Source organism: Aquarana catesbeiana, linkage group LG01 (genome assembly GCF_042186555.1).
Source record: "Aquarana catesbeiana isolate 2022-GZ linkage group LG01, ASM4218655v1, whole genome shotgun sequence".
NCBI classification, from domain to species: domain Eukaryota; kingdom Metazoa; phylum Chordata; class Amphibia; order Anura; family Ranidae; genus Aquarana; species Aquarana catesbeiana.
This window is the reverse complement of record NC_133324.1, coordinates 288,809,751-288,823,411: the sequence shown is the minus strand read 5'-3', so window position 1 is coordinate 288,823,411 and position 13,661 is coordinate 288,809,751. Positions and strand designations below refer to the sequence as shown.

The 13,661-nt window shown below is 44.0% G+C and overlaps 1 protein-coding gene across 1 annotated transcript in view; it reads left to right on the top strand.

Moving 5' to 3' along the window:
- Nucleotides 1–684: 684 nt before the first annotated feature.
- The window catches only part of LIMK2 (LIM domain kinase 2), a 75,953-nt gene continuing 62,976 nt past the window's right edge, over nt 685–13,661 (top strand). Inside the window, exon 1 of the mRNA XM_073629277.1 lies at nt 685–878. Coding sequence (XP_073485378.1) covers nt 809–878 — 70 coding nt within the window. The 5' untranslated portion in view covers nt 685–808. The remainder of the gene's footprint in view (nt 879–13,661) is intronic.

The window sequence follows — 13,661 nt, the reverse complement described above, 5'->3', positions numbered from 1 at the left end:
GGCTCCTGCGTCCTCCATGGTTCTCTGTCCTCCCGTGCATCTTTTCTTTTGTTCCGTTGCCTTCAGCCAATCAGGTGACGGGTATTAGATCCACGCCTCCTGATTGGCTGAGAGGCGGTTCAGCGTTAGAAAAGCAAATATTCATTCATTCATTCATTCAACACACCTGGGTGGACTCCGAGTGCAATGCTTTGAGCTCACCTTTTTTGAAGCCTATTAGAGCCTACGGCTCTAATCAGGTGCTTCAATAAAACACCCCCCTCCCCGCCGCTGTAAATCAGGGGCCCGTTGACCGAAAAGGGGCTGGATGCCTGAATAGGGGGTGGCTACAGCGCCCATGGATAGATTCATACAATGCATGAATCTAGAGGGGGGGGTGTGACGGGGGGGGGGGGGGGGCGCGCCCGTGCGCCCTTAATGGATGCACCGCCACTGCAATGGGGACACTAGTTCTGGTGACCTGGGGGTCCCTAAGGAATTCCATAATTTGTGGGGATTTCCTCTCACTTCCTGTTTGGCTATAGGACAGGAAGTGAAGGGAAATCTCTGAAATGGGACACAGATGGCGAAAAAAATCTGACCTGGGTTATAACTTCTAACCTTCCCTTACTCTATCCAAAATGAAGAAAAAAGGTTGTGTCTATAGTTGTACTTGCAGATGAGATCAGCTCACACAGCGGTGACGCCCAAGGTGGGCGGGGTTCCTGAAGAGTTGTCCGAATGGGCGTGGCGGAGGTCTGATGGTCGGCCGCACAGGGAGGTGTCTGGTGCAGGTAAAGGATTGATCCTCCCGGCTCTCCATAGGGTGATGTCACCCGAAGATGTCATCGATTGTGTGTGTATGAAGCCGGAGCGGCCCGGGGAGATCGGAGGTGCAGGTAGGTATCGGGGGGTGTGGGAGCTCCCAATACTACACCCATGTACAGATCGCTGACTTTCCCTTAGTCGTGTGTGTATGAGGGTTGTGTGCAGTCCGGTGTACCTGGAGGATGCGATCGGACACAAGTTGTATGAATGGATGTCGGCTCATATCCTGTGCCCACTACTATTGTATGATCCGGGCTGGGCATTCCTTTGTTCTCAGGAGTTGTGATTGGCAGCAGCTTGTAGTCCAGTCATTGTACAGTGAGTGATGATAGGAGAGATCGGCTTGTGTGTGTGTGTGTGTATGGGGGTTACAGATCTTGTATGATGTGTGTCTTATTTCCGATCTCTCTGTAGTGTGCTGTCACAGCTCCTCCTGCTGTCTGGCTTTTGGCCAAACACTCATCCCTAATAACCATAATAGTGGCCATACACGCTACAATCAATAACTTTTCCGATTGATCTGTTGTGGATGACCTGTTCTGTCAATACGCCACACACAGGGAAGTGCATTTCAATCGATAGTTGGCAAGATACGAGCGTAATGAACAATCCGCAGTTATCAATCACATCTCTGTTTCCACCATGTGATCTGATAATCTGATCAACCGAAATACAATCGTTTTCATAAGCACAGTATCCCAGTGATGACAATCGGTGCAAAAAAATGTGCTTTGGCTGACCATCGACTCAGTTTAATCTAATGCAATCCATTTTAATTTGATTGGAAAGGGAAGTTATGGCTATTCAGTCGTTTTGAATGATCATATTAATCAGATAATATAATTGAAGTGTGTGGCCAGCGTTCGAGTGATCGTTGTATGATACACAGTTCTATAATGGTGCCCATACACAGTGCAATCAGCCTCCCTTCACACTGAATGCAGCTTTGAAATCGTGCAACTTCTAAATTACACAAACTTGAAATCGCCTGATTTCAAAACGGCTTGTCAGTGTGACTTCAGGAGCGATTTGGCTGACATCAGTGCGACTTCTTGCACAGATGTCTATGCAAGTCACACCTGAAATCGCAAAAAAAGGTGCAGGAATTTCTTTTTTAAAAGAAATCAGTGCGACACCGCAAAGTTGACATCGCCCTAGAGCTGCACGATTCTGGATAAAATGAGAATCACTATTTTTTTGCTTAGAATAAAGATTAAGATTCTCGCGGCGTAACATGATCTTTCACATTATACAAAAAAATTGAGCTAACTTACTGTTTAGTTTTTTTTTTAAATTCATTGAAGTGTATGTTTTCACAAAAAATTGCGTTTGAAAGACCGCTGTGTAAATACAGTGTGACATAAAATACGACCACCATTTTATTCTCTAGGATCTCTGCTAAGTGTATATATATATATATATATATATATATATATATATATATATATATATATATATATATATATATTAATGTTTGGGGGTTCTAAGTAATTTTCTAGCAAAAAAAAATAAAAAATGATTTTATCTTTTAAGCAACAAGTGTCAGATAAAGGCTTAGTCTTTAAGTGGTTAAACTGCCCTCATTTACAGACATTCATCCCTTTGATCTAAAAGAACAGAATGATACACTGTTTCTTTTTTAGTTCAGTGCTGAGCAATGTTGTGATAAACTTTGTGGCTTTTTTTTTTTTTTTTTTGACAGCTGTGAGCAGAGAACTGCTCAGCACTGTTTACATGAATAGTGGAAATACCAGATTAAAGAGGAACTGCAGTCTGCTCACATAATTTGTAATAAAAAACATCTTTGCCATTCTGAAGCTTCCCTCCAACCACTTTGCATATTATTTTATATATACTGAGGATCTGTACTAGATGCTGCAGAGTCTCCCTCCCCTAGGTCTGGCTGCATCCATTTTAACTGTGGGCAGCTGAAGCTGCTGCCTGTTCACTTCCTGGATTCAAACCTCCAGCTCTACAGCTCTCATTGGCCCTCTTATGACTCCTCCCTCCTCCTTTCCTGGCAAACTCTCATGAGAGTGAGAGCTGTGTATGATGTCATATGCCTAGGCTTTTTTTTCCAGACCAACAGGAAGTGGGCTGTATAAGGTATTTACTGGCAGAAAAAAAAAATGTTTTACTATCCAAAGTTAAAACAACAAGGGCAGAAGATTTAATGGATGGGAAGTTGAGAAAATGTCTGAAGGTCCGCTTTAAGATCGTGAGGGGGTTAAATCGAGATTGCGATTATTATTTTTTTTTTACAATTAATTGTGCAGTTCTACATCACACCAATTTGAACGGTTCCATTGCCGATAATGGAGTGCGACTCATCATGTGATTTGGACCTGGGGCTAAAACTGAACAATCAATGTCCGAGTCAACAAAGCAGCCGAATAGGACATTGACTGAACGAGACAAAAACAGTACAGACGATCGAAGAGTGACAAATAGTCTGTCGGTTGTGGCAGAAAAAAAAATGACCCTTGTGAATTACTTAAACTGGATATACACATAACAAATTTTGGTCCGTGTGTCGCTCTCTCCGTTCAACAGAACGATCAAACGGTCCTTCTGGAAAAGCAGTATTGGATCAGCCGCTGCCACCATTGGCTGATCAGTGTCTTGTGACGGGTGGGGAGCTCCCGCTGTCAGAAGACAATAGCGCAGCAGGGGAGATTCCTGATTTCCCCATCACTTGTGGGAATATGTGAGTTCTTTCTCGTTCAGTCCGCTGGTTGTACAAAATGAAAACTCAATGTGTATACTTAGCTTTATGCTCTATCTACTTGTAAGGGTGTGAAAATTGCCATTGCTCTGCCATGCCTTTTTTGTTGATTTGCTGGATTGATGACATCAATCGTTCAGTTCTATCACACCATAGAGTAACTATAATGCCGCGTACACACGGTCGGACTTTTCGTCTACAAAAGTCCGACAGCCTGTCCGACAGACTTCCGGCGGACTTCCGGCGGACTTTCCGCGGACTTGCAGCAGACTTTCTAACGAACGGACTTGCCTACACACGACCACACAAAAGTCCGACGGATTCGTACACCGGACTAAAATAAGGAAGTTCATAGCCAGTAGCCAATAGCTGCCCTAGCATGGGTTTTTGTCCGTCGGACTAGCACACAGACGAGCGGATTTCGGGGTCCGTCGTAGTTACGACGTAAAGATTTGAAGCATGTTTCAAATCTAAAGTCCGTCGGATTTGAGGCTGAAAAAGTCTGCTGAAAGTCCGGAGAAGCCCACACACGATCGGATTACCAGCCAGCTTTAGTCCGTCGGCGTCCGTTGGACTTTTGTAGACGAAAAGTCCGACCGTGTGTACGCGGCATAAGGGTGACGGTCATACACACTAAGGCTGGATTCACACCTATGCATTTTTTGTGCTTTTTGCATTTTGTAGATTTGCACTACAGATCGTGTTCCATAGGAAACAATGTTAAATGGACTCTAGTGCAAATCTGCAAAATGCAAAAAGCACTAAAAATGCATAGGTGTGAATCCAGCCTAAAGTATGATTGTACAATCGGTTTGTATAGGGTGTGTGGTCAGCTTTTGGGCTCTTTCAGATGGGAAACCGCATTCCCCTTTTTTTAATCTTAAGGTTGTATTAAGGGGGAGCCAAACTCTACAATACTTACCTTTCCATCCACGGTCCAACGTACCTTACTGGCATCTTCAACCCAGCTTGTCCAGGTGCCAGGCTGAAGACCTCTCCATTGGCCAGCACAGGATGATGTCATTCCCACACATGCACAGGAATGTAGTCATCCCAGAACACTGTGCCAGAATGTAAACTGAGCTGCACTTGCACAGCTCGGTGTACATTTCACAGCAGACTGCGAGCGGGCAGGTAGGTTTCCTTTTTTTTTCCAGAAAAGACATTGCTTGTCTCCTTCAACAAAGAGCCTGCTTGCTCGCAGTCTTTCCTAATTTCCGCTTTAAAATATCGCACTGCGACTGTAAGTTGATTGATTGTTTGGCTCGCAGTTGCGGTGAGATCCTAGTGACCTTACAGGGAGCGTTTGACAGGCGATGCCGTAAGTCCACTCTGAAAGTTGAGTTAACCACTTAAGTACCGAGCCTCTTTCTGAGATCTGGTGTTTACAAGTTAAACGTTTGTTTTTTTTTTTGCTAGAAAATTACTTAGAACCCCCGAACATTATATATCTTTATAGAACACCCTAGAGAATAAAATGGCGGTCGTTGCAATACTTTGTCACACCGTATTTGCGCAGCGGTCTTACAAGTGCACTTTTTTGAATAAAAAAAATAAGACAACAGTAAAGTTAGCCCGATTTTTATATTGTGAAAGATAATGTTACACCGAGTAAATTGATATGCAACATGTCACGCTTCAAAACTGCGCCCGCTTGTGGAATGGCAACAAACTTTTACCCTTAAACATCTCCATAGGTGACGTTTTAAAAAATTCTACAGGTTGCATGTTTTGAGTTAGAGGAGGTCTAGGGCTAGAATTATTGCTCTCGCTCTACCGATCGCGGTGATACCTCACATGTGTGGTTTGAACACTGTTTTCATATGCAGGCGCTACTCACGTATGCGTACGCTTCTGCATGCGAGCTCGGCGAATGTACACATCCCTTGTAGTAGAAAAAAAGCATGACAGGACCTCTTAAATATGAGATCTGGGGTCAAAAAGACTTCAGATCTCATATTTACACTAAAATGCAATAAAAAAATAAAATAAAAATTAAATGTCATTTAAAAAAAAAAATTAGAAAAGGTCTCTCTTTTTTTTTTTTTTTTTTTTTTTAAGAGCTATGGGCGGAAGTGATGTTTTGATGTCGCTTCCGCCCTGCAATGATATGAAGATGGGTGGGGGCCATCTTCCCCTCACTCGGCTCCATATCAAGCCAGGGAGGGGACCCGATCGCCTCCGCCGCTACTGACGGCTCTGGGAAGCAGCAGAGAGCAGTGAGCTTTTATCTGAAACCGGACTGCTCACTGAAGAAGAGGATACCGGGGTTATGATAGCTAGCTGCTGCCATAACAACGATATTCCTCTTCAAAGTGCCGACGTATATCTGCGTGAGTCGGTCTGAAAGTGGTTAAAGGGGTTGTAAAGGTAAAAATTTTTTCACCTTAATGCATTCTATGCATTAAGGTGAAAAAACTTCTGACAATACCGCCGCCCCCAGCCCCCCCGTTTTACTTACCTGACGCCTCGAAAGTCAGCTTCTCGTTCCCGACAGCTATTCCTCCGCTCACCCTGGCCGCTGATTGGCTACAGTGGATGGATTGGAAGCAGCGCAGCCATTGGCTCGCGCTGCTGTCAATCACATCCAATGACGCGGCGCGCTGGGGGGCGGGGCCGAGTGATACAGTGAGCGGCTATAGCCGCCGGCTGTATCACGGGAGCGCGCCCGCAAGCACTAACCACCATGCGAGGGAGCTCGCATTAAGGTGGTTAATGCTTGCGGGGAGGAGCTGAAACAGCCGCCGAGGGACCCCAGAAGACCAGGTTCGGGGCCACTCTGTGCAGAACGAGCTGCACAGTGAAGGTAAGTATAACATGTTTGTTATTTTAAAAAAAACCCCTTTAAAAAAGAGCTCCAGTAATTTTGTGTTTATTAAAAGTCAGCAGCTACAAAAAGCTGTTGACTTTTAATAAAAGCACACATACCTGTCCCAAGATCCAGCAATGTACACACCCGAGCCCTCCCTTCTCCCTGTCTTCTCTCCCCGACGTCGACATCTCAATTGTGGGCACCTGGCTGTGACAGCTTGCAGCTTCATGGCCGGGTGCCCTCTGTGCATGCGCACTCTGAATGGTCCTGCAGTCTTCTGATATGTCCCAGAAGACTGCAGGGAGGGAGGGGTGAAGGAGGTGGTTGGATTGAAAATGGGAGCGGGTACCTGTCAGAATCGGGTACCCCCCCCCACAAGCTCCATTTCACAAAGAGGAGTGGGGGTGGAAGCCTTAAAGCGGAACTTCCCCTTTTGGGTGGAGCTCCGCTTTAAAGCGTTTGTTACCCCATAACGTCATATTCCTGATATTTGGCTGCTGTCCCATGTACTTGTATGAGAAAGTACCCTGTTCTCTTTGTATCCCTGGTGTTCCTGCCAGTCCCTCTGCTTTTCTATTAAAAATCTGACCACACTAAGCAGGAGAACACACCATGGTTAGTTCTCTATCTATGCTGGGAACTTGGTGTACTCTCCTCCAATGATCAGACTTGTCCTGACACGCCACCATTCACTGGGAAGCTGAGTGTGCTGATGTTTCTCCCCCCCCCCCCCCCCCCCCCAGCTCTTATGCAGCTTGGAGCAGAGGGAATATGATTACTTCTAAAAAAAAAAAGGGGGGGAAGGTATTTATTTATTTTTATTTTACTTTTATTTTTTATATCTAGTTAAAATGTTTTGCATTTCTATTTTTAAACTGAATAGGTTGTTTTACAAGGTGATCATTTACAATCACTTTAAGCAGGACTAAAGGATAAAACTCTAGGCGATCCGAGCAGAAGTGGGAGGGTGTACCTGTCAAAACAAGGTATTCGCTCTCCTCCTTCAAAAAAAGAAAAAAAAAAGTGCCGTTTAGAGAAGAGGTCCTTGGAGAGGAACTTTCCCTTTTGGGTGGGGCTCCGCTTTAAAATTGCTGCGTTCGCAGCATGTGTACAGCACTGTCCGGCTGTAATGGTAGAATTTAGCTGGGCAGTCAATGCAGCATAACCGCTGCTTCTGCTGCCCTTTGACCATCCATGTGAGAGGGCCTTAGAGCGAACTCTGATGAAACACAATTCTTATTAACTGCTAGTTAAGAGAGATCGCATTGTAACATCTGCATTTATGCAAGTGCAATTCCTTCCCTTTTCATAATAGCTGGGTGGGACAGCTACCCGTGCTTAAAGTGCATGTAAAGCCAAAACCCCCTTTTTATTTTTTTTTTTTTATTTATTTTTTTTTTTTTTTATTATAGTGTTCACTAGAGCAGGGAAGGGTTAGAATGCCCCTAAGCAGATTTTTCTTCATTTCTTTCCTGGTGGCGCAGCAGGAAATGAGAGGAAATCTCATGAAAAGGGGGGGAATCCCCATCTTTGATGTGCTGGTGACCTCTCTAATTTGGCCTTCTGTCTCGGTGATAGTAGTCACCAATACAAATAGAGGGGTGAATCTCCGCAGCAGAGGCACAGACAGAAGTAAAACTATTACCGGTCTGTATACAGGGGTGACACCATGGCTCTTCTCTTGCATCTTGCCTTATATTTTGTCCCCAGGCACATTCAGTTTCCCGGTGTTCAGCCTCCATTTCTAGTTTCCTTGTGTCTAGTGTGGGCCTGTTATGGCTGCTGGAATGTTTCTTGCATTCCACAGCAACACAGAGTGGGCAAAACGCTTTGTGTTTAATTCCACAGATGTATTCTGGGTTGCTGTATCACCTACAGTACAAACAAATGGCAACCGATCCTAACCTATACCTGGCCTTTAAAGGATGGGCCACATGGAAGGGCAACACATGTCAAAAAAACAAGAAAGAAAAATTCCCAGCTCGTATACCAACCAGACTGCAATAGACCAAACTATTCTCACAGTTCACGTTCAAACCGGGGGTTTAGTTTGCACACATTTGCAAATATATGCGTAAGTTGCAGAGGCCACATCATGGTACCCCAGTGTTCTAACTCTAAACATTTTGGGAGCCTCCAGAGTTAGGACTGCAGTAAACTGGGGTGCCGTGAAGTGGCCCTGCAGCTTACGCATATATTTGCAAATGTGTGCAAACTAAACCCCAGGTTTTAACGTGAACTGTAAAACGTGACAATTCGTTTTTTTTGCAGGCTGGCTGGTAAGTGAGCTGAGCATTTTTCTTTGTTGCCTTATCACCTATCTGCAAATCTTTCTCTGACCCAGTGAGCCATGAATGGGTCACACCTTTTTGCAACCACCTTTTGCCAAGAAGGTAAGGGGCATCTTCAGGTGGTACTTCCAGATATTACTATCACGCCATTGTGCTTGCCCCATACCTGATGTTTACTGGAACTGAGGAACTTGTGCCTAAGGCCTCATGCACACGAGACGCTGTTAAACGTACGTTCAGAGGCAGTTGGACACTTTTTTTCAACTGCCCCTGAACCCATTCAATGTTACCCTATGTGTCCATGTACACAGTCTCGTTTTTTGGCGTTTTTAGGCAGTTGCGTTTAACCTCGTTTTTCCAGAAGCAAAAAAACGGGTTCAGACGCAAAAGTTTTCCACGTTTCAGACGCTAAACGCCGGTACCGCGTTTAGCCGCGTTTGCGTTTTATAAGTGTTTTTACAACACGACTTTGGGGCCCCATATCTCGGGGCCACTTGGTGCTAGGAACTCCAAATTTGGTGTGCAAACACAGTGGACCTAGCACTACAACATATCCAATATATATCCATATATGGGGCCCCAAAGTCAGGTCAGAAAATGTCATTCTCTGCTGCAGAAGTGCTTGACATTTTGCTACCCGACTTTGGGGCCCCATATCTCAGGGCCACTTGGTGCTTGGAACCCCAAATTTGAATATGTTGTAGTGATAGTTCCACTGTGTTAGCACATCGAATTTGGGGTTCCTAGCACCAAGTGGCCCTGAGATACAGGGCCCCAAATTTGGGTCGCAAAATGTCATTCTATGCTCTGCAGACACTTCTAGACGCAAATGCGGTAAAACGCGGCATGCAAACACAGCAAAACGGGCGTTTCTAAACGCCGGTTTCAGCTTTTAAAAAACGTGTTCAGCAGAGTTTGCACCAGCGTCTCATGTGCATGAGGCCTTAGCAGACATACAGTGCATTGAAAAAGTATTCACACCCCTTGAAATTTTGGCATGTTACAACCAAAAACGTAAATGTATTTTATTGGGATTTTATGTGATAGAAAGGAAAATGATAAATGGTTTTCCAAATTTTTTGCAAATATCTGAAAAGCGTGGCATGCATTTGTATTCAGCCCCCTTTACTCTGATACCCCTAACTGAAATCTAGTGGAACCAATTGCCTTCAGAAGTCGCCTAATTAGTATGTAGAGTCTGCCTGTGTGTAATTTTAATCTCAGTATAAATACAGCTGTTCTGTGAAGCCCTCAGAGGTTTGTTAGAGAACCTTAGTGAACAAACAGCATCATGAAGGCCAAGGAACACATCAGACTGGTCAAGGATAAAGTTGTGGAGAAGTTTAAAGCATGGGTTAGGTTATAAAAAAATATCTCAAGCTTTGAACATCTCACGGGGCACTGTTCAATCCATCATCTGAAAATGGAAAGAGTATGGCACAACTGCAAACTTACCAAGACATGACCGTCCACTTAAACTGACAGGCCGGGCAAGGAGAGTATTAATCGGAGAAGCAGCCAAGAGGCCCATGGTAATTCTGGAGGAGCTGCAGAGATCCACAGCTCAGGTGGGAGAATCTGTCCACAGTACAATTATTAGTCATGTACTCCACAAATCTGGTCTTTATGGAGGAGTGGCAAGAAGAAAGCCATTGTTGAAAGAAAGCCATAAGAAGTCCCATTTGCAGTTTACGAGAAGCCATGTGGGGACACAGCAAACATGTGGAAGAAGGTGCTCTGGTCAGATGAGGCTAAAATTTTACTCTTTGGCCTAAAAGCAAAATGCTATGTGTGGTGGAAAACGAACACTGCACATCACCCTGAACACACCATTCTCACCGTGAAACATGGTGGTGGCAGCATCATGTTGTCTGGATGCTTTTCTTCACCAGGGACAGGGAAGTTGTTCAAAGTTGATGGGAAGATGGATGGAGCCAAATACAGGGCAATCTTAGAAGAAAACCTGTTATGCCCCGTACACACGGTCGGATTTTCCGACGGAAAATGTGTGATAGGACCTTGTTGTTGGAAATTCCGACCGTGTGTAGGCTCCATCACACATTTTCCATCGGACTTTCCGACACACAAAGTTTGAGAGCAGGATATAAAATTTTCCAACAACAGATTTTGTGTGTCGTTTGTACACAAATCCGACGGACAAAGTGCCACGCATGCTCAGAATAAATAAAGAGATGAAAGCTATTGGCCACTGCCCCGTTTATAGTCCCAACGTACGTGTTTTACGTCACCGCGTTTAGAACGATCGGATTTTCCGACAACTTTGTGTGACCGTGTGTATGCAAGATAAGTTTGAGCCAACATCCGTCGGAAAAAATCCTAGGATTTTGTTGTCGGAATGTCCGAACAAAGTCCGACCGTGTGTACGGGGCATTAGAGTCTGCAAAAGACTTGAGACTGGGGCGGAGGTTCACCTTCCAGCAGGACAATGACCCTAAACATACAGCCAGAGCTACAATGGAATGGTTTAGATCAAAGCATATTCATGTGTTAGAATGGCCCAGTCAATGGACCAGGGGTGTAATGCCAGACTCTTGCAAACAAGCTCTGCAGATTTCAGCCTGCACCTCTATACTGGCTGACCGTCCCCCCCAGGAGAAGACAGTGACCATCACTCATTGTAAGAGAATCTTACAAGAATCGATCTATCAACTTGGTACTTTTTTTTTTTTCCTGTATTCCCCCCCCACATCCTTTTGTGGAGCAGTTGTTTCCAATTTGTATGCCTCCATTGTGTTAGTCAGAATAACAGAAAATTCCCTGTCAAATACTTTTTAAGTTTTAGGGAGATTCCCCTTGACTTCCTGTCCAGTAAGCACAGCAGGACATTTCTCCACAGTAGGAAAAAACTCTTTTAGTTGTCTCTACAAAAGTGTCCTCATTGGTAGATCTTAACCTTATTCCTATTCTGGTTAAAATTAAAAATTTTGGATTCTCCCTCACTTTTTGTCCCAATAACAGTGGTGACAAGGACAAAAAGAGGGTAAATCTCCCTACCAAGATACAGACAACAATTTAAGCCTCATAGGGTTGCTAACCCTTCCCTGCCCAAGTCAAACCTAAACCCGTGTACACACGAGCGGAATGTCTGACAGAAAAAGTCAGACAGAAGCTTTTCATCGTCTATTCCAATCGTTTGTGTGCCTCATCGGACTTTTTTTTTTTTTTTTTTTCGAAAAGTCTGACAGACCTAGAAATAGAACATGTTGTAAATATTTCCGACGGAACCAATTCCTATCGGAAAAACCGCTCGTCTGTATGCTTTTCCGACGGACCAAAAACGACGCATGCTCTGAAGCAAGTACGAGACGTAAGCTATTGGCTACTGGCTATTGAACTTCCTTTTTCTAGTCCTGTCGTACGTGTTGTACGTCACCGCTTTCTGGACGGTCGGACTTTGGATTGAATGTGTGTAGGCAAGACCGCTTGAATGGAAACCTTCGGAGTTTATTCCAACGGCAAAACCGGTCGTGTGTACAGGGCATTAGGGACCAAAAAAGTTTTAGGTTTAGATACACTTTAGGAAAGGGAATAAGATCTAGGGGTGCACCGAATGGAAATTTTGGTACCGAAAATAAATAAATATATATTTCGACTTTTTACGGTAATTGTACGGCCATTATTGGCACCTTTTTTAGCTCTAGAAAGGCTTGATTAAATGCATCCCTTTAAATTATATGAATGTCTTCACAATGGTTCGTTGTACTTATCCTGCTTGCTGCATTTTTGGTCGGTTAAAAAAAAACGCACTTCCCCGTTGAAATGCATTCAAAATGCAGGAAGAATGCACCAATACCGCACCCATGTTACGTTTTTGATGCGGTTTTTGTGTCACATGACCTATGAAAACACACCATAAGCATAGCAAAATAGCAGCTAAATGGCAGAAAAAGTGCTGCAAAAACGTGTGCATTTTTGGCACCATTATCGGCACCTTTTTCTGTTATCAGGAAAATGCTGATAACGCCATTTGCGCCCGAAATTTCAGTTTGTCTCTAATAAGCGAAGTTCATTGTTAGGGTTTACATTCACTTTAACCAGAGATATTAAATGGTAAGTTCACTTTTTAATCAAAAGGCAACTCCAGTTATCCTGGCCACCTCTCTGGACCCTGCTACCCATGCGCCCGATGCAACACTCCATACACTACTCCAGAGTGAGCAATTCATCATAATGCTCGCAGTGGCAAGTGCTCATTGTTCAGCAAGACCACACTGACCAATGAGAAATGCTTCTCCTTTTTTTTTTCTTTTTGGGACACCTTACCAGAAGAAAAAGCTTTAAATGTGTTTCTTATTAGCGCAGTCACAAGGCTGTGCTGACCAGTGAGCGCTAGCCATTATAAGAATTATCACTTGGGGTTGTGTATTGCGGCGTACGGACTACTACATCGGCAGCACAGGGTATCATGTTTTATATGTGCAGCGTGGTTTGAAAGGTTGGCCAGGATGTTTGGAGTTACTTCACTTTTTCTTCCCTTTCTTTTTCTTCCATTTTTTTTTTTTTTTTTTTTTTTGTGTGAGAAGGTGAATTCTATCCTTTTTTTAATCACTTGGTGCAGTACAAATTTACAGGTAATTTCCTTTCTCAGTGTACAAACAATAGGAGTGATGTGTCCGGGTATTAGAAACTACATGATGGAAGGGAAATTTTGCAGCAGGCTCAGGTGATCTGAACAATACTTGGCAGACTTCATAAAGTAAAGGTAAATAGGAGATCTGGTATCTTGGGATTTGTACGCTGGCAATCTAGCAAAAGATTATCCAGTGCACTTTGCTGAGTAGTGGGCTTGACTCAGGGCCACAAGGTGACTCAAGCCATATAGCCCAATAAACAAAGCCACTTAGTGAGGCATGTCTTGTATTGCACCACATTGTGCTAACATGAACATGGATTGCAGTGTCTGTGGTTAGCAGTGATCTTTCTGTTCAATTGAATTGCTTTGGTTGAAGAGCAATGACAGCCTTTGCATTCATCAGCTGTATGTATGATCCCCAGGGCTTAGCTA